The sequence below is a fragment of the Argentina silus genome (genome assembly GCF_951799395.1).
Source record: "Argentina silus genome assembly, chromosome: 8".
Classification (NCBI taxonomy): Eukaryota; Metazoa; Chordata; class Actinopteri; order Argentiniformes; family Argentinidae; genus Argentina; species Argentina silus.
Window position 1 is genome coordinate 12,968,169 of NC_139662.1, and position 20,938 is coordinate 12,989,106.

Consider the following 20,938-nt stretch of genomic DNA (forward strand, 5'->3'; position numbering starts at 1 on the left):
TATACTGTAGATGTATTTGATAGAAAGATAGAAGAAGACCTGCATAATTTGGAATGCAGCACTGTAGTTTATTGAAAAGTTGTGACCAAGTAGGCCTTCATCGGACTTATTAGTGTTTTCGTTCTGTTCATTGTCTTGTTTCGTCTGTCATTGAATGTCTTTCATAACCCATAGTCGATTTTCTTTGAAGTGGTTGCACAGTGAAAACCTAGAAGAGAACGCACGGTAAAACAAACGGAATGGCAAATTGTGATCTCTTTTGCAAGTACATACTCACATCTGCTCACATGGAAAAGTAAAAATATGAAAGTATCTTATTGCTGATAATTTTGACAGTTAAGTGACGTAACCCCAAATGATTCACACACATTGGCCATTTTATTATTAATAGATCAATATTAATATTATTCATTATCATAATAACATCTTTTATTTGTATAGCACTCTCATGAACCACAATAAAGTAAAAACATAACATTTAAGGGGAACAAAACACAAAAAACTGAACATGTGTCAAAAAGGGAACAGCTGTTATCATCACTGGTAGTTTCTGTATGTGGGAGTCTCAGATTCCCAGAGAGGTCAGAGACCCAGAGCTGCTGATCTTCTTGAATCTGTTCGCTGCTGCTATTGCAATGTAGTTTTTCTGTCAAACAAGCACATTTGACAACCCAGAGTGAGCAAGAAGGTACTGTACAAGTCGGTGTGTGGCTGAGATTCAAATAAAGAAATGTGTGTGTGTGTGGCTAAAGACTCTGTATAACTGACCTTCCACAGTCTCTTGGCCATGTATTTCTTCAACAGGACCTGGGACTTGAGCACGATGTTGCGGTGCTTAGCTTTCTCTGAGATGTTGTTGAGCCACGGGTGATTGAGACACTGTGCAGCGCTGAGTCGCCCACTGGCCAATCAGACAACAGGGAGAACATGTTACTGTGGCACATGTTAAGACTGCAGAGAACATTTTTCTGTGGCACATGTTAAGACCCCAGAGAACATCTTACTGTGGCACATGTTAAGACCCCATGTACAACTTGTCATGGCACTGCCTGTGTCTTAAAAATAGTTTTCAAGTGATTTTTGAAGATTAGGGGCATGGGAAATCTTGAACCCCATTCTGGACCCCATTTATCTTATAAACTATTAAAGTGTGTACATGGGCGAGGGGCAAAACAAATCATGATTATGAAAGAAAAAGTATTACTATTTTTAAAGATTGTGGCTTTTTAAAACTATTTTCAGTATTGGGGTCTGGCTAGACTCCTGTTGGTTGGTCTCGTGTAGCCATACCTCAAACCACGTTGTTCTCACGCCTCCTTATATTAGAACATCGCCATTTTTACATAGGCAGACACCTGCATGATGCTGAAGATGATGAATATGATGTTAAAAAGTGGGAAGTGAAGTAAACACTTCTCAGGGTGAATCGGGATGTCACAATTCACTGCCAATCACGCTCTGTTCTCAGAACAGAAACAACGGAACCATGAAAATACTGAGTTTATGTCCAAAGTTATAGTTTTTACACTTTTTAGTCAATTTTGGGGCTATAATTTGACACTGTCTGTATATGACTACTACCGAGGCCATGTCTTCAACAGGAAAGTAGGTTTTTTGCTTCAGTTCCTCTTTAGCACATAACAGTTCTTTGTTGCATGAGGTCTTCCACTGCCTAATCAACTGGCATGAAGTCTTCATTGTATTTTTTTCAGTGTGAACAAAAACCGAGACATTGATTGCTTATAAGCCAGGCTAGTGCCCCTCACCCCTTCTCTCGGATCAGCAGGTTGGATATGAAGTCCCTAGCCTCAGCTGAGATGTGCTCAAAAGCCTCCTCCTCGAAGTACCAGTTGACAGCCAGGACATTGTTGAGGGTCTGGCTGTCATCATCGCCCAGGAAGGGGGAAAGGCCACTCAGCCTGCAGAGTGGCAGAGAAAACAACATCCACATATAGTCCAGTACACAGTGTTGGACAAAACACTGGTCTCCACACACCAGCATGGTGGGGGACAGCATTTGGAACTGATATCAAAGTTAGGGAACATGTAGATCAGGCTAGTCCTGGGCCTTGTCCAAAAACACCCCAAGCCCCCATTCCCTAGACACTGCAGCCCTGAAAGGCTTTGATAGCGAGAAACAAGATGGCAACAATTCTAATTAGCCTATTAGAGGGCAAAGTGGAGCGACTACCATCGTTCTTATACTGTCCTTATACGGTCCCTTGCAAAGTATCCACCCTCCCCTGCACTATTAGCCTTACATTTATATACATTAAATTCTGATTTTCCCCACAGAAGTTTTATAAATATAAAATTAAAAAAAAACAAGAAACTGATAACATTTATAAAAAAAAAAAATTAAAAAAAAAGAATACCTGGTTGCATAAGTATTTACCCCCTTTGCTGTGGTACTCAAATGCTAAGATATCTTCAGCTAAGTTACACAATAAGTTAAACTACGTTCATCTGAGTGCAGTGATAATGGTTTTCTATCATTTCCGAATGAATACCCTTGTCTTAAAGTTTATCCCTTAGTTTTCCCTTAACAGGGAATCAAAAAAGGGGCTTCCTGAGCCACTAAGTCTGGTCCTTCTAGGCAGACTCACAGCATATAGGTGACGACCCCCAGGGTCCACATGTCCGTAGGGAAGGACACAAAGTCAAAGTTCACCACCTCTGGGGCCAGAAACTCAGGTGTTCCAAAGTTGACTCTCTGCTTGTCCCGCGGTCTGTATCTGGTGGCCAGACAGGAAGAGCATTGATCAACGTGTTCTTTGAGGGAAAACCTACAGTACCACCAATAAATAAGCAACCATGATATACAGATGTGTGTTATCTTTGCTGTTTTTTTTTTTTATACACTCAGACCTGGGTTTAGTATTTAAAATAATTTCTAATACTTACCTGTGCTCAATTGAGTTTGCCTGGCACAATTGAACCAATGGGATGAAACCCCAGTTTCAAAAAGGGCTTATTTCTGTGTTTTTATACTGATGCCCGCATCAATTCCATTGTTGCCTGCTGAAGGTATCGCTGGTGCCGGTAAGTTTCTCAAAACCAAGCTAATTCATGACAAAAGTGTCTGTACCCTTCTACAACATGCCATTTACATAAAAAATAGAGATTTGGTTAAAAATCCAAACCTACTGTATCCTTTAAAAGGGCAAACCTGTCCATCTGGCACTCCAGGCAGGCTCAAGCAAAGGCTTGAAGTATTTGAAACTATGTCAAGTACTTTTCGACCCAGGTCTGACACACACACACACACACACACACACACACACACAGCTAAAGAGAAGCATTACCTTCTGGCCAATCCAAAGTCAATAATCTTCACCTGATGTCCATTGCGATTCACACAAAGGATATTCTCAGGCTGTGAACAGAGCATCAACTCATTTTAATGACTAGACTAACAGCAAAGTTCTAAAGGTGCAATCTGTGTTTTCAAATATTGATCCAGCAAGACTGAGGGCAAGGGTATTTGCAATTGTGTACCACTGGCTTCAATGAATGTGTGTGTGTGTGTGTGTGTGTGTGTGTGCGCGTGTGTTGTGTGCGTGCGCATTTTTTGTTTTATGGTTGAAAATGGACTATTTCTTAACGCATTTTGGCCAAAGCAGTTATAGATTTTGCTTTGTGATGATTAAAGTGCGCCTGGCATTTGTGTGTGTTAGTGTGTGTGCACCTGGCATTTGTGTGTGTTAGTGTGTGTGCACCTGGCATTTGTGTGTGTTAGTGTGTGTGCACCTGGTATTTGATGGCTACATCGAGCCATGGCTAGGTAACACAGATGGCCGGCAGTACTCACCTTCAGGTCGAGGTGGAGGACGTACATCTGGTGCATGTAGTGAACCCCCTCACAGATCTGCCTGATGAACACCATGGCATCCACCTCTGTGAGCGGTGCGCTCTCGTCCACGATCCTGTCAAACAACTCTCCGCCCTCAACACTGACACACACACACACACACACACACACACAAAACAGCTCCATCAACACCGCCTCACATACACACAGACCAGGGCGCTCAACACTGACACATTTGAATACTTTATTACAGTACTGGTTCACACTAAAGCATTACATCAAAGAACCCAAAATATAACAAAGGTCATACAGGTAGTCATGGTTACAGGTAACACCATCTTCACTACACAGCTAAGCTTCCCACAACAGCTGACACAGAACAATATCTTGCAAGCTGCTTGGCTTTTTTCTTTGGGAGGCCTGCAATTTGAGGCTGTCCAAGGCTGCCAAATATCAGAATTACTAACTCACACCTGAAACCACTAATAAGTGTGACTAGGGACTGGAATTTTTAGTTTAGTCTAAATGTAGAGATCAAATAATTTTATCTGACCAGAAAATATGTCCCTGAACACTATGTCCGATTAATGATCTTCCTTCATCGTCCATAGTGTTAAGCTAAAATGCACATTAGTAAGCACACAAGTCTTTACAAGTCTTGCTGGTGCCCCCACTCCCCCACCACAAGACACACACACACACACACACACACACACACACACACACACACACACACACACACACACACACAGACAGAGAACAGGTCCCTCAACACTGCCACACACACAGAGTAGGTTTGAGAAAGTATAAACAGTGGTCATTTACTATTCCAGGATCAAGACCACTTGGTTCTTTGTCTCAAATGCGTCGTAGAGCTGGAGGATGTTGGCATGACTCAGCTGGTTCATCACCTGCACCTCGTTGATGGCCATTTCCTACCAGACCAACGCAAACAAACACATAATGTATGTACATTAACACACAAATGGACATAGTATATTGTATGAATATGTAATTGTACCATTGGCAGATAATTGCCATTTCCAGACACACGTGTGCACACACACACACGCACGCACACTAACCTTTTCTTTGGCATTTCGTGTCTTGATGATCTTTGCTGCCAGTCGCAGTCCAGATGATTTTTCAGTGCACCTGTGCACTGTGCCAAAGCGTCCACTAGGGGAAACAGAAGTCTGTCTTCACTCAGTCATACACAGAAGTAGGTACTGAGGCCTTAGAAGTAAGTTCCCACTGTATCAACTTCTGTACCCACAGAAGTTGTCAACTTCTGTACCCACTGTCACACAAGAGTTGCTGTTTAACATGTGGTGATGAAGAGTCCCAGTACAACATTACACCTCACTTCTATATATTTGCAGTAATCTAACAAGGTAGGTCATCAGCACTGATGTTATCCTGGAGAGTGTCGCACCAAAAAAATGAATTACGTTGAATATTAAAGTTAGTGCCAGAAAGTGCACATCGTTACTGTTGTAATTATTAGGAAATACTGAGTAAATACCAGTGGAAATAGGATGGTAAAATAGACGACAGTAGATGTCAGCTCACCCCCCCAGGACCTCTTCGATGTGGATGATGAAAGCGTCAGATGGAGGGTTGGATCTCAACGACACAAAGCGGTGAAGGAAAGTGGCTGCCTGGGGGGGAATGTCATCTGAGGGAGAGAGATTCAGAGAGGAGTAGAAACAGAAAAACACTTTTTCCTATTTTGTAAAAATTATGAGCACATTAGAACATTTAACTTCCCCCAATTCCAACATATTTTACGAGAATTTTAAAGACCTTCCATTTGATAAAAAGCTCCTCTATTTACTGGGGGAAAAACTGAGTGTGCCACATTGGCAGCTAAGTATGTGACCTCTTTCCACATCATAAAAAGTGACAGTGTATTGACTGTTTATAACTTCACATTAGCTACACATTATGTCCTTATTGTTGATTCCGCTGATTCTTATTGTTGTTGTATTTTGTTGTTCTTGCTTGTTCATGCCAAAAAAGCACAAGTTGAAATTGAGAGAAAGAGAGAGAGAGAGAGATAGATTACTGGTGGTGAAGTCGGAGTAGGCAACTAGAGATACCCAGAATCCTGCAAAATAGCGTATTCTAGTTAAAACACTTTAATGCCGAATACTCCCTTCCTGTAGCTAGCATAATAACCATGTCTCTCTGGCTTTGATCTGCAAGTTACTCAAAGCCTGGTCAGAGCCTTTTGAATATCTGTGATTCAAATAAAATATTGGGGAAAAGTTATGGAAGGTACTTTTCTGTCAGTTAACTCTTACGGACTAATCATTATGTCGTGGAGTTGGGGTTCCAATTGGAAACAAGGTTGAAAAATGAATTGAGTATTAGTCTTTCGTCTGCACGTACAATAAGTGAGCATCTACCTATGACGTTGTGGCAGCTAGTTTTGGGTGGGGGCTTGGCTTGGGTCCTGTCTGCTGTGGCTGGGACTAATCTGATTTGGATTCCACTGGCTGGGACTGGGCCAGTCCCTCTCACCACACTGGACTTCTTCCCAAGCAGAGGGGCCAGGATTGGACAGCTTTTTTCCAGTGGAGGGGCAGGGACTGGGCAGACAGACAAGGGCTTGGGCCCTGTGCTCTGGAGCCTACGACCAGAGAGAGAAAACACTGCCTGAATAAAAAGAAATTCCTATTCAAGCAATGAAAAATCCTCTTTACTATGACTGACACTCTTCAATTTGTTCTTCTGAATTGACCGAATTGTGAATGGAATTGATCCCCAACCTTAGTGTGCAGCCTGTTACCTCTGCAAGGAGTCTGGACAGCTGTGCACATGTCTCAAGGAGGAGCTCTGCATGGTCACCATGGGGACAGCCAACCCAGACAGCTTGTGTGGAGCGAGCTGTGATGTCGCCGTGGCTGGTTTGTTCTCGGTCACTTGGGTCCTTGTCTTTTGAGTGACCAATGTTGATGGGACCGCTTCTGTTACCGCCACCACCGCCTCTCCCATGCCCTCACTCTCACTCCGTCTGAGGGACTCTGACCTCGGACCTCTGACCTGATGGGGATTCCCTCCAAACTGCTGCTCTTCTGCTGTGGTCCCTCCGTGGTCTCTCTGCATTGCCCCCGGACCTGCACTGAGGCGCTTCATTTGCCTATTATCTTCAATTTGAATATATTTTATTTCAGAGGTCATTTTAAAACATCTCTAAAGAGCTAACAAGTGTCGTGATAACAAATGTACATTATTATACTGGTAACTGTGAGAGTGGTCTTGAATGACTGGTCTTGTAAATTATTCATAATACCAAGCAGATCTAAATGTCTTGAGACAAACAAGCAAAAATGCCAATTTAATTCATAGATGTTGGTCACCTTAATTCAACCATAGACTTAAAGAATAAGGAATCTCACAAATAGTGTACAAAGTCATGCAGCTGTAATGTAACTGAGTTCACCTTTCTTGTGAGGAGTGGTAAGAGTGTGTTGTTTTGTGACATGGTTTGTCTCCACCTGATTTGAGGTCTCATCCTGAGGATGAGAGAGAATACAGCACCAGACAGAGACATGTCACACTCCGTTTCATACCAGATTGCTAGGAAAATACTAACATTGAGATGCTGGCATTAGCTCCCGCAAGAGTTTGGCCATTCATACCTATATCTAAATTGGCCCAATCCAGCCATTCACGCAGAGCTTGAAATGTAGTATTGTGTGTGTCACTGCTGTGTCATGACCAAGCAATGACAAAGGCAAAGGTCTTTAGCCATGAATATACACTATGATGTCAATACAACAGATAACGTGTTATCTACTATATTTTAACCTTTATGCAACGAGGATGAAAAAAAATTAAAGAGCACTTTTCCAGATTTTGATGGGGTCCCGGCATTAATGGAACAGTTACCGTAGCTGGTTTGTTTTCAGTCACTGCGGTTGTTATGGTCGTTGTCTTTTGAATGATCGACGTTGATGGGACCACTACCGCCACCACCACCTCTCTCATGCCCTCCTCCTCACTTGGTCTGTGGGACCTGGCCATTGGTGGACTGCTGATCTCCTGGGGATTCCCTCCAATCCGCTGCTCTACCTTCCCAGTGATGAGTGGGGTTCTGGAAGGCCCAGATGTTATACTGGGTTGTGTCTCCATGGTTGGGGCAGCCCCCTGTAGGGCATTAAGGACCCTTCCATCCAAACCTACACAGTGGCCAGACAAAACAGATTTACCCTCAACAGACATTGAACACGTTTCCCTCTCCAGTCTCTTATCTTGATATAAAATTCAAAGTCAAGCCACAATGAACAAAAATCATTCTACATGATAATTATCCACTCCACAATCGTTTTTCCACATTAAAAACCTCTACTCAGGTAGTTCAGCCAGTTCACAGTTCTCATCTCAGTCATTGAATACTGAATTATGGCTGAACCTTATTGAAGTGTTGCGATTCACACAATCTGTTCTTAATTGTTCTGTTTTATCATGGAGTGGGGTTTCACGTTGTCATGTCATTAAAACAACAACATTTAATAGAGTTAGTTGATGATCGTGCAATAAGTGAAAAATCTCAAGTAGATATTTAGATTCAGAAGCACACTTGTGTAATAGTAGCTAGAGAATAAAATATCCCAAAACTGTGCCCCTATAGTCTCTCCTTTACCCCTCTCATCCTTCTCAAAACTCTTTGGAGGAGTATATTAAAGGACAGGAACCTTAGATGTTGTCCAATGCTTTTTGAGAAGGAATTGAGGAAAGAGAATCGACCACAGCCATGGTATGTGGTTTAACTACCCCTTTAAGTAGCCCCTAGACAGACAGATCTAGGAGTAGGCTTATCTAGATCAGGGAAGCGGCCCTGATTGTTTCAGAGCGACTTAGCACTGGACCTTTGGACAGTCCCTCTAGGGTCCTCTGCATCTTGTCAACCTCCTTCTCCAACTTCTCTAGTAGCCTGGACTGGCTTGCCAGCTGTCTCTCTGTGGCCCCTTGCTGGCTGGAGTGCAGACTGCAGGTGGAGCAGATGGGGCAACCACCATTTCTTTTAGAGAGGATCTGCTCCAGTGTGTGAGCCAGGTTATCTACTTTGGCCTCTAGTATAGGTAGGTCTACAGTAGAGGCAGGCGTTGGACACTTCACTGAACCCATGACGAATGATGACCGGGAGTCCTTGGCAGGCCTCCTCGAACACGAGTCGCACAGGAGAAAGAGGCACCGCTTACAAGCAGTCAACCAAGTGTTTAGCCTCTAGAAGAGAGAGAAATTTAAGAAAAGTCACGATAGGCCACAACCCAGTTCAAAGACACAATTGGTCAGATAGTTACAGATCCTCCAACTAACATAACACACTATCAGGTCATCAATTCTCCTCTCCTCTCCCATGTTCAGACTTACCTACCTGGTAGGTCAAGGAAAGCGGCAGAAAGCCCAGTAGGTAGAATTAGGTTGTCCTGTCCATGAGCAAATGGAGTTGTGTTGATGAGACGGTATGGTTGGTCCTATCCAGAGAGAAGCTGCAGTATGCTAGTTGGTTGACTGCTTTATCTCTATCAGCTCCAGCTTCGGGTCCAGAAATAGGCATGAGAGGGGGAAAGGGTGCCAGTGAATAGTACCAGATAACTGAGGTATGCATGGCAGGCCAGACAGACGTCAAGAGCAGGATTCACATGCAGTCTTTCTGATGCAGGAGAAGACACACACACACACTTTGGGCTCAATTGATTTGCCAAGCTTTTTGTCACAACACCTTCTTTAGAGCACACAAACAATGTTTGATATAGCTTGACTTATTACAAACAGTCGCTGCTGGCATGGGACCACTTCTTACTAACCAAGCTGTCATGTATTCTTTATATACAAGTTGTCTACCTTTTCCATAACCTTCAAAAACCCAACATTTCCAAAATGTTATCAAAAATTCCACTGCACCTCTGATATATCAGAAGACTCAATGAATCATGTTGACCAATCCACTTCGTCTCCCATCCACAGCAGAGCGTATGGAGTAGGGGCCAGGAGCCAATATGGAATTTCATTATAAACATCTGCCCAGCACACAGTGTAGTTTCCAACAGGAATAAAATCTGTCTAGTGTTCACTGACTTCATTATTGGGCTGCACTGGCTTGACTCTGACCCATGATGTTCATCATGTGTTATTTAAAACCTTGACTCGTGTGGAAATAAGGTATGGCATTCAGATGAGGACTACACCATTACATCCATATACATTACTATAAAATTTTGGGCTATCACCTGATGAGTATACATTGCAATGAACGGTTGGGTTGAAACCCTGCACAATGTTACACGTTGACTGAAACAATCAACATTTCTCAGATACAAAGACAAAAAAAAAATATATACTTAAGAACGAACATACAATTATATAATCCATTTTATAACTGGTGATGGGTTTCATACTCTCCAATGTACTTATCAATATGTAGGATGGCCATCCCTGTCTTGTAGAAGGGCCCAGCTCTTCACATATGAAGCTTTTTTTTTTTTTTTTTTTAAAGAAACTTTACCTCACTTCCCTTCTCCACTTGCAGTTCTCAGAATATCAAACCAGAGACTATCAACCATCAAAGTACCGCACATTTCATCTGAACTAGGTAAATCTTCCTTTAGTTTAGGTCATCCAATTCCATAAATTGACATTTAATTAATTGTATGTTCATAACATAGGACTCAGCTGAAAAAGACCTTGGTCTGAGGAGGTCCCGCCCTGCCTAAATAAATTGCTGGAAAAAAAAAAGGGGGGCATTCCAGGCCAACAACATCACAGTCACTTACCAGACATCACTACTCCTGAATAAGTAAATGCAGCAGGACAGCAATCTGATGTCAGACTGCAGTTGAAGACATGGCATGCAATGATTGGTTGAGGCATACGGAACAACCAATCAGAACTTCAAATCGGTACAAAAGAAAATAACTTACTTCATGAGTGTAATAATCCATTTTAATCGGCAGAAAGTATATCAATTGCCTGCTACATTGCAGCATTAAAACACCTAGTATTAGACAGTAATACTCAGGATATAAAGTCGAGGGCTGCAACTTGACCATTTTTGTAGTCAATTATTCAGTTGACCATTTATCAAATTAAGACATCTCAATGTAAAACATACCACCATTGTCAGATGAAGTATCTGAATAAAAAAAATAAAAACATGACTTATTTAACAATACAAGTGAAAAGTAGACAAATGTACAGGGCATACAGTTGGAAGAGGGAGTGAAGTCAGGTTGTCCAGAAACAGTCTGCAGTTAAAGTCTAGGGCAGAACTTATGACCCAAGAAGGAGAAAAGAACAGCAAAACAATTAAGTGGTTAAAAATATTAACAAAATCCATCCCCCAGCCATCACATGCGGAAACGGTCAGAGAAGTTGGGAGTGAGGGGTACGGTGAGAGAGACGTCGCTCTTCTTCAGAACCAGCTGTTTATAACGTCGGACTGGCTGAGCCTTGTGGACCTGTAGGGAGAGATTGAAAGCTTTCAGACAAAGTCTGGTTTTACCAGCCGAAAACATCCTGTGCTTTCCTACTAATAGAAATAGTCCATCACAATGTCTAAACAAAATGTGACGCTTGCATCAAAAGGCACAATCTGGGATCTAGGAATCTGTTCAATTTCAAGTGCATGACAAATGAACTATGCTTTAAGTTTCTGAAGAAACTGCTTGTTTCAGCCAGCATCAATGAGAATAGTCTGCCCTCAAATGCAATGCTTCCATAATTCTTCCATTATAAATTTTTCCTTCCCAAAAGCAAGCAATTGTCATTCACACTACATCCACTTTTAAAGCAAGTCTCAAAGTAACTGAAAACATGCCATCTTTTCAAGGCATGAACTGGTCACCTGATCTTGGCGTAGCCTTGCGGTCTCCTCTTTCTGGCACTCCTCCTGCTCCCTGCGCTCCGCCTCCTCCATGGAAGCCCTCAGCGCCGCCTTCTCACTCACCCCTCGCTCAAACTCCTGACGCTCCTTAGCCCTCCTCTCCGTGGACAGCTGGAAGCCCTCTGGAACTATGGAATTGTTAATGTCTTCTGAAGAGAGCCAAGCGGAGGAGGTTATGAAGGGGCAGGGGGTGTTTCCAAAGGTGGGGGGAGGGTGGTAGCCGTGAGGGAAAAATGAAAGATTGAAAAGGTGGGAGGCAAAACAGAGACAGGTTAGGCGTAGCAAGCAGTGTTAACCAAACAAATCCCCATGTAAAAGTAGGCAACCCTGGTCCATCATTACTTTTCTGGCATGTTTTGGCTCTACACTCATACATTCTGCGCTAGAGGTGGCTTATGAGCCAAGAGGCATTTATTCAGTAAGACCAAATATTCAAAATGTTACGTAGGGAAGACACTTGGAGCAGCTGAAATGATCGCTGTTCTACAATGCATTTCAACTAGAATGTTCTTTAACGTTGCATCTTCATGTTAGGGGTACTGTGGAGCCCTGCAAGTGAAGGAGGGTAACCTTAACCCATGTCATGGACCAGGGTTGTCTAACACTACCACCGTGCAAAAGGCAGAGGAGCCAAGCTGTGGATACAGACGTGGGTGGTCATGCTTACCAAGGGCCGAGCGGTTCTCCTTCTTGGGGAGGAATGGTTCCTTGTGTGTGACCGTGTTTGGCCGAGCTTTAAAGGAAGCAGCCTCGGCCTGACGCTTCTGCTCCTCCTTGATCTGGAAGGAAACGGCATGTGTACGTTAGTGCGTCTGCACCTGTGTGTTTGTTAATGGAGCACTAAGAACAGGGGGGGGGTGAAGCTTCTGGTTCAAGTTGTAATTATTTTTCTCCAAATAACTAACAAAACACTGTATAAGACAGGCCTACAGTTCCAAGTCTTCTTATGCTGAATCTTATCTTATGCTGATTATCTATTCGGTCTCCCACAAAAACATTACCAATCTGAATAGGCAGAGACCTTCAGGTTGAACATTCTCTCAAATTAGGTCAATGTCTACTTTCTTACCATGACCTCCAAGCGATCACTCCTGACCGCCCCCCTCTCGTCCACCATCAACCTGAAGGGCTCGGGCTTGGTGGGCTCTACCACTTTCTTCTCTGGCAGGACCACCTCATGGAAGTCTGGCAGTGGCTGGGCCTTGAACTTTGGCACCTGCGAGGTTCCAGAGGAACAACATTGACATTGTATAGGGCAGTGTGGCTCTGTTTCCAGGAGTCTGGTGTGCACACAAATGGAGTGACCATTGCTGTAATTTAGCCATGTAGCAAACTCTGGTGCAATACTTGCCTGGTCAGTAGGGCAGGCATATTCTGATATTGTTCACTATTCATTCTGTAGTTCTATTGCTACCAATTCTACCGACCTTTAATATTTTTCAAGATGTCAGCATGACCTCCAGTGGCACAGTACATAGCTTGCATGCCATTGACGCTTATATAATATATTTAGATGACGCTTCTATCCAAAGCGACTTACATTGCAGTGAGTGCATACATCAGTATATATGGTCCTAGCAGGAACCTTTATCAAAGTCAGCACTGGCAAAATCAGCACTGGCTTGAACCCAGTCATCAGTTTCAAATGTTTCCCCCACTTTATTTAGGGTTAGGTTTATGACTGGTTCAGGAGAGAGTTGTCAGACGATGTACCTCTTCATTTCGCAGGTCCTCCAGTCTCTTATCTTTCAACGCCTTCCTCTCCCTCTCCCGCTCTTCGAAGGAGAAGGGGCACACCTCAACCTGGTTCTTTTCCTGGAGCCTGGGCTGGAATGGCAGCCCAAAGTGGGGAGCGCCGTGGGCCTTGATCGGGGCGGACACCTCCACCTGCAACCAGAGTTGGGTCAGATTCACTCCCGGCTTCAAAAATCAAAGCTGTAGATACTCACTCCGAAAACAAACTTTAAAAAAAAGGGTCAGTCCTGAATAAAACCAAGAAATTAGATGACTGCCATTTTGACAGCTCAACCCAGAAGGTGTGGGCCATGGAGCTCCACATGGGACCACTGTTTAGGTCAGAAAATGCCATACTAGTTTCACTTCAAACATCACTTCGTTTGCCTCACCTCCTCCACCTTTCTCTCTATGCGCACCCTCTTCTTCAGGGCAAAGGCAGGGGATTCTGGGACTGTGGGATTCACCATCTTCTTCTCTGGGACACCCTGTCAACAAGTATGGGTAGAGACCATTATGCAAGAGCCACCCCAGCATTAGACCAGGGCTGTCTTCAGTGTGGCATAAGGTTGCAGAACATTGAGAACCATGTCGTCATCCAGACAAATGACCTCACATCAGCATTCGATTGTGGGTCATGTGCCAACATCAGGCCTGGCTAGCAGCACTCACCACCACCTCGTCCAGAATGCGGAGGGGCACCGGGCGGGAGCGGAAAGTGTGCTGCTCCTCGGGCTCCTCAGGCTTCTTGCTGGCCTGCCGCTCCTGGGCCCTCTTCTCCATCTGCAGGAAGAAGCCGTCGGGCCGCGTGGGCTCCTTCACCGCCGGCTTCTTGGGATTCAGCGCCCCCTCCAAGATCATCCTGTTCAATTCCAGGGCTTTGAACTTAAACCTGGGAGAACCACACAAGTTAGAGAACCGAGACTCCCAAATCACGACTGTCACAATCAGGGCATTACATTTACTTTTTGGTCTACCAGCCAAGGTGGCCGGTGGATGAGAATTCAGACAGATTTTTTTTACCAGTCACATTTTTAAACCAATATTATAAGGCAAAGGTCACAAACACATTAGCATGACTTCAGTAGCATTGAAAATCACTCCCTGCACAGAACAAACCTCCAGTAGGCTTTAAGTTTAAGGATCTTCCCTGTCAAAACACCACTAAATAATTTCCCCTGCTTCTTGTGCCACATTTGGTGGGTGTTAATTTTTTGCCCTGGTCGCAACTCAACCCTTCTCCATGGCTGGTTCACAACACATCTGAGCTGTGTTCAAATCTACAGTCACTGACCTGAAGCACAGTTATGCACCCATTTTTCCATGTAGCTAATAAACCGACAACAACAAATAAGATCTGAGACAGAAATAAGAGAAAACTGGAGGCAGACCAGATAAAACATGGACTAAACTCCACTTACTGTTGGTGTTTCTGCAGTTCCTCATCCTCTAGCTCAGCGCTGCTCTTCACTGTGGTGGGGCGGCTCCTCTGTCGGGTCATCAGTTGAGGGGTATGAGGAATGGTGTTCTTTAGCTGCTCAGATCTCACTGGAGACGGACCTGGATTGAGGGAAGGTGAGGTAGCATATTTCAGTTGGAGTGTCAGATCTGTCTATTGCCTAGGAATACCAGCCATGATGGGGACACAGAATTGATTATTCAAGAAGCAAATCAGAATGTGTGGGGGGGTACCTTTCTCCTGACTCTGCCGGCTGCGCAGGTGATAGCGGGTCGGGGTGCGTTTGTGGAACTGCTCAACCTGCTGGGCAACGGACACATAGGCAGCCTCATCCCCCCTCCGCTTGCCACCAGTCGACAGGTTGAAGGGCTTTGGCACAGTGGCGCCCTTTGACGCCTTCATCTGAGAAGAAAGTAGATCAATTCAGATGGGGGGGGGGACAAATTACCCAAGAAGTTGACATTTTGAAAAATATCGGATGCCAATAAACTGCCTATTATAGTCCAAAATGTGGATCTCCACCATCCAAGCTGCAGTAATATGTGACCCATTCAAATTTTCAAAGGAAAAATCAACATGACAGGACCAACAGCAATCCAGCAACAGCCTTATTTTGATTCAGAGAATAGTGTTTCCAACATGCTGTGACATGAAGTCATGATTTAGGGCTAGTATAGCCCAAGAGCAGTAGTGGAGGTTGAGGTTATACCGGAGAGGGGTGTTTGCGTAGCTGAGCGTTGAAGTCCATCTGCCGGTGGACCTCTGAAGTGCCTGCCTTCACTCGGCTGTCCGTGCTGAAGTGGAACTCTTTGGGCACCGTGGTGGACAGAACCACCTTCTTAGGGGGCTGGCCTGAGGACACAAGTTGGAATCCCTCTTCACAAGACAGACAAGACAGTTGCAACACTCAACTTGAATACCCAAACCTGAATTAACCCCCCTAGGCACTTGAGGTGATCTCCAGGTTTGGATAGGCGTAAGCAATGCATTAGTAGTCAAGGAAAAAAAACAGTACCACCATGCTGCCTACACCCATCCAATCCCAGATGTTACTGGGGCACTAGGGAGATGTAAGGACCACTTACTGCCTGCCATAGCAGCCTTGTAGCTGGCTTCATTTCTCTTTCTCTGCTCCGCCACTTCCTTCTGAAGACTCTTCATGCGCTCCAACTCCTGCTGCTCAGAGCTCGTTTGCCTGGGGTAGACATACAATTCATTATATTCTTTTTTTCCCCCCCTTTCAGACAGGTCAGTACAAACATATTACAGACCGCATTTTAAAAAGACATCAAACCAGCCCATGACTGCCTTTCTGCCCAACTCACTTGGTGCTGCTGTTAGCTGCTGCACGAGCCTTGGCTGCTCTGGGGTCCAGACGCCTGCTGGTACGGGGGGCACTCCTGCGTCTGACTGGCTGAGACGAGGTGGAGCTCCTGGGAAAACAAGCACAACGTGGGTCAGGTTGCTATATTGTCCAAAAGAAAACATCCGACTTGATCAGAAGCATCTATATTCAAAACTGATTGCATATTGCTCAAAACACTACAAGTTGAAACCGTGCCACAAAACGTTAGTGTACCAGTGTGAGAGAATATGTTGCATTAAGAGTCCCAATTTCTAAGTTCTGATAGCCATTCCAAGTCAGTGCATTATTGATCAAAACAACCCCTTGAAAAAGGGTTTGCCACCACTGTGAAAGGGGAAGACACTGCAGCTTTACCTTCGAAATGGACGGTAAGCTGTTCTTACAGTGGACGTTTTACTGCTGTAAAGAGTAATACAGTCAAGAGAATCCAAGTCTGCCATGACAACAGCAAACATGCACATCCTATAGTCTCAGGTGTTGGACAGAAGCAAATAGAGGATTATCCTCCACTCGGATACAATACACCCACTGGGATCTTCATCGAGGGAGCCATATCAGAACTGCAAATATTCTCCTTTTCTGCCATGACAACATTCAAGAGTAGATATTGGTTTATAAACCAGGCCACACATTCTCATGGTTATCATGGATAACGGTGGCTGAGGGCAGGATAGAGCCAGCCATTGAAAACTTGACTGACCTTCTTTGCTTCTTGGAAGGTGGTGCGACTGGGATGGTGGCATTCCTTTCTGCAGTACTGGCTGCCTCTTTGCGCTTTGACACCCTTTTGTGGAGAGAACATTTCATTAATGTGTAAATTGTGTGGAATGTAAGCTTATGTAGAGCAGGACATAAGGGTTTAATATAAAATTTGAGGTGAAAAGCTTTGGAGGGGGGGCTTTTGAGTCCAAAAGGGGCCATTTGTTTTTTTCCCATAACATTTGAGAAACACTCATTTATTCCACAACAGCAGGGCTCCAAAAAAGGAAACAATTAATAGCATTAACACTTGCATCAGCGCTAATTAAGAGGTGTTCTTTAGACACAGCTGTGGGTAATTACATTTTCAAACAGGCACATTCTCTACATTTCACATTCTATAAATGTGGCTTGTGGAGCATCAGGTTAACCGGTAGAGTGTCAACAAACTTTCAAACAAGCAAGCATGTCAGCAAAGCAAATGTTTAACAAATGCAGTACTGTCCTACCTGCGTGGTTGAGCAGGGGGTGCCCTGGTTGGCTTGGTGGCCACCTGAGCTGGCCCACTGTTACCCCAGGAAGTAACAATGTTGGAAGTGGGCGCAGATGACATGCTTGGGGCATCTACTGCGGGAGAAGATTGTTCACACATCAAATACAACACAGGACCACACTACCCCTGGTGAGACTGTGAATGTGAGTAAACCTAGGTAACCACTCAATTATTCATGAAGTACTATGAAGGCTGAACTTAACAACACCAACAAACTACAGCTGCAAGTCCTCTGATGTGCAAATGCAGCATTGTCCTCTGTGCTAAAAGGTCGATGGTAAAGTAACTAGTAGTTGAGGACCAACCAGAGCCTGACTCCTTGATCACCAGGGGTGAGACAACAGCCCTGGGCAAGTGTGCTTTTAGGGTACCTCCAAAGGGCATGCCACTTCTGATAGGGGTGGCAAGATGCGCACTTGTTCCACCCTCCACGGAGCCACATTGGTCTGCAGAAAGTTACGTTCAGCAATATTATATTACCATACATGTGTGAATGTGACAAATCTACCAAAGCATGCTGACATGCATTGCCAAAATGGCTCACAAGCAAACATCTTACCAAACCAATGGTCTGCATTGTCCGCCTCGGTGTCCAAAGCTTTGAAATCCATGACATGGGACGGTGCATCGAATTCGTAGTGATCAGCAGAGCCCTCGTTTTGAGCCATCTCCGCATCCATCTCCCAGCAGCTGAGGACTTATCCTAAACATCACATCATTGTCAGTGAGCGACAGTTGTCTGTTAAAAAAAAACAACCTAGGAAGCCTAGCTGCTTTTGAGTTAGTAAGCTGTGTTCCAGTTAGCTAGCTCGCCTGGCTGGTTTGAACGCGACGAAAAATTAAGCCGCCCCGCCATGGAACCATCAATAACATGCTTAAGTAATGAAAAGCTGTGCGTCTATTCACTTAGTGTTATAGTACAAGGTAATTCGTATTAATGCGATTTAATGCATAAATACTATTTAGTTAGGGTTAGGCTCATTACTTCATTCTGGAACCACACATTATGCTACATAACTAGCTAGTTGTTTAGATCCCACCCTACAAGTCCGGGAATGCGCCTTCTTCAGACAACACTAATAAGTTTGCCCGAGAAGAAAGAATAATTTGTTTCCTTAGCTTTGGTATCGAGTAACTGCAAGCAGGCTGGCTGGCCAGCAAAGTTATTATTTCATAGCAGAAGAAATCACAAAGCAAGAACGCTAGCTCTAGGGCTAGCTAACTTCCCAAATCAAAATGAGCACCGCAACGTCATCTTAGCTTTCGTTAAAACGCTGTTTGCTTATTTAGCCTTAACACTTACAGAATACATAGTTAGCTACGGTATCCGTTAAAATTATAACATCTTACCTTAACGTATACCTATTTGGTACAGACAGACTTCAAAACACAATAAAATGTATGCCGTTGGACTGAACTGTGCGCACAAGGACAACACAATGAAGGACTGGCGTTAGCTACCGTTTAAATTTCCTCTCTTTTTTGAACTAGCCAATGGTCAGCCTTGTCTCGATTCCTCGCTTAGCGATTGGCTTCTGGAGCTAATTTAACTGACGTCATATCAAAACACCAAATACCGTTTCCTGTCCCAACACACATTTTTGACATTCTTTGGGTAATACTATTATCATGGGTAGAGGTACCAGTCATATCTTTCAAATAATACGATTTTTACATATTATAGACATAGACATATAGACAATAAGTACTGTGATTGGGTTACAGTGTAAATAAGATGAAAGTATTGTTGTCATGTGTTTTTTTGTGTGTCATTTCATTGTGTAAAATGTGTTTTGATTCATTGTTCTTGAATTCCTTATTCACTATGCATTGTATTCATTTATTTTGTCGAGGAAGGATTGTGAGATATGCCTTTGGTGGGCTAATAAACACACAAACACACAAACAGATACTGGGTATTCAGGTATTGAGGAAATCAAAAAGTAGCACCAGGGTATTAAAATCCCATAGCCGAGAGACTGTTGGGCATAGTCCAGGTACTTGTGAGCAAATTTAAAATGGAATAATTCCATTAATGTCATTGCTTAAACAATATATACATATATATATATACAGTCATGAGAAAAAATTAGGACACCCTATGAAAACCTTTGTCTTCTTCAACATATTCAAACATATGGACATTTGATATTCATTTGAACAATATTGAAAAATTGAGGTAATATAACTAAACAAATACAACTGAAACAAATTATTTAAAAAATGATTGGTAAAATGTAATTAATAGAAATGCAATCTTCTTGTGAGGAAAAAGTTAGGACACCCCCACATTTAGTTCCACTTAAAATGCCTAAAATTATAATAAAGAGCACCACATCAGGTGCAAATGATTAGAACAGCGTTACAGAGGATTTTGGAGGAGCCTGTCCTATTTAAGCCTCAGATATTTAGTTTGGTTTGCTCTTGATTGTTGAAGTGAGTTGCATCACCATGGCGAGATCAAAAGAGCTCTCTGAGGCCTTCAGAAGAAAAATTGTAGATGCATATGAGTCTGGGAAGGGATATAAAAAGATCTCCAAACTATTCGAAATTGGCCATTCCACTGTCCGGAAAATAATTTACAAGTGGAGAACATTTAAAACCACCACCAACATGGCCAGGTCAGGCCGCCCAAGCAAGTTCAGCCTAAGAGCTGACCGAAAGATGCTTAAAGAAGTCTCCAACAATCCCAGAATGTCATCACGAGACCTACAGGTATCTCTTGCCACAATTGATGTCAAAGTACATGCATCCACCATAAGAAAGAGACTGAACAAGTTTGCATTACATGGGAGGTGTGCAAGGAGGAAACCCCTGCTGTCAAAAAAAAACATCAGGGCAAGACTAAAGTTTGCCAGAGAACACCTAGAGAAAGACCAGAACTTCTGGAACAATGTGCTTTGGACAGATGAATCCAAAGTTGAACTATTTGGGCACAGTAAGAGTAGACATGTTTGACGCAAAACCAAGACAGCATTTGAGAACAAGAACCTCATACCAACTGTGAAGCATGGGGGTGGAAATGTCATGGTTTGGGGCTGCTTTTCTGCAGCAGGGCCTGGTCAGCTCACCATCATAGAATCCACTATGAATTTTGTATTGTATCAGAGGGTGCTTGAGGAAAATGTGAGACCATCTGTTCGAAAGTTGAAGCTGAAGCAGATGTGGACCATGCAACATGACAATGACCCAAAACATTCCAGTAAATCTACCAAGGAATGGCTCAAGAAAAATAAATTGAGAGTTCTGGAATGGTCAAGTCAAAGCCCGGATCTTAATCTTATTGAGATGCTGTGGATTGATTTGAAACTGGCTATGCATGCAAGACACCCCTCGAACATCACACAGCTGAAAGAATTCTGCAAGGAGGAGTGGGAAAAACTTTCTCCCAATTGATGTCAGAGACCTGTAGACAGTTATAA

General features: G+C 43.5%; 2 protein-coding genes across 3 annotated transcripts; both read right to left on the bottom strand.

The window, feature by feature from the left end:
- Positions 1-565: 565 nt before the first annotated feature.
- mylk2 (myosin light chain kinase 2) lies at positions 566-9,181 on the bottom strand (the record flags this gene model as incomplete). The annotated part of the gene is made up of 15 exons (XM_083676045.1): positions 566-646; positions 769-901; positions 1,767-1,919; positions 2,607-2,735; positions 3,306-3,376; positions 3,812-3,953; positions 4,637-4,746; positions 4,897-4,990; positions 5,384-5,489; positions 6,223-6,446; positions 6,606-6,963; positions 7,260-7,332; positions 7,709-7,998; positions 8,689-9,046; positions 9,140-9,181. 15 exons carry the CDS (start codon positions 9,179-9,181, stop codon positions 566-568), a joined length of 2,364 nt encoding a protein of 787 aa, XP_083532171.1.
- A 1,578-nt stretch (positions 9,182-10,759) lies between these two features.
- Positions 10,760-18,953, bottom strand: tpx2 (TPX2 microtubule nucleation factor). 2 transcript variants are annotated; one of them, XM_083674550.1, is made up of 18 exons: positions 18,867-18,953; positions 18,076-18,219; positions 17,822-17,962; positions 17,473-17,590; positions 16,965-17,048; positions 16,619-16,663; positions 16,224-16,331; positions 15,984-16,093; positions 15,608-15,750; positions 15,132-15,300; positions 14,861-14,999; positions 14,112-14,331; positions 13,832-13,927; positions 13,419-13,592; positions 12,775-12,921; positions 12,373-12,484; positions 11,667-11,854; positions 10,760-11,280 (listed from the first exon to the last, which is right to left on the bottom strand). In XM_083674550.1, exons 2-18 carry the CDS (start codon positions 18,194-18,196, stop codon positions 11,170-11,172), a joined length of 2,226 nt encoding a protein of 741 aa, XP_083530676.1. In that variant the 5' UTR covers positions 18,197-18,219; positions 18,867-18,953; the 3' UTR covers positions 10,760-11,169. The 2 variants fall into 2 exon arrangements, with proteins under 2 accessions (XP_083530676.1, XP_083530677.1); XM_083674551.1 differs by lacking the exon at positions 16,619-16,663.
- Positions 18,954-20,938: the final 1,985 nt, after the last annotated feature.

What these genes read in the sequence shown, in the direction of transcription:
- tpx2 (XM_083674550.1), bottom strand. Translation starts at nt 18,196, where the DNA reads ATGGATGCGGAGATGGCTCAAAACGAGGGCTCTGCTGATCACTACGAA. An exon ending in CCTTCCAAGAAGCAAAGAAG is followed by an intron (nt 16,664 to 16,964) that starts GTCAGTCAAGTT and finishes TACTCTTTACAG; the next exon opens with CAGTAAAACGTCCACTGTAA. An exon ending in CCGGCAGAGTCAGGAGAAAG is followed by an intron (nt 15,000 to 15,131) that starts GTACCCCCCCAC and finishes CCCTCAATCCAG; the next exon opens with GTCCGTCTCCAGTGAGATCT.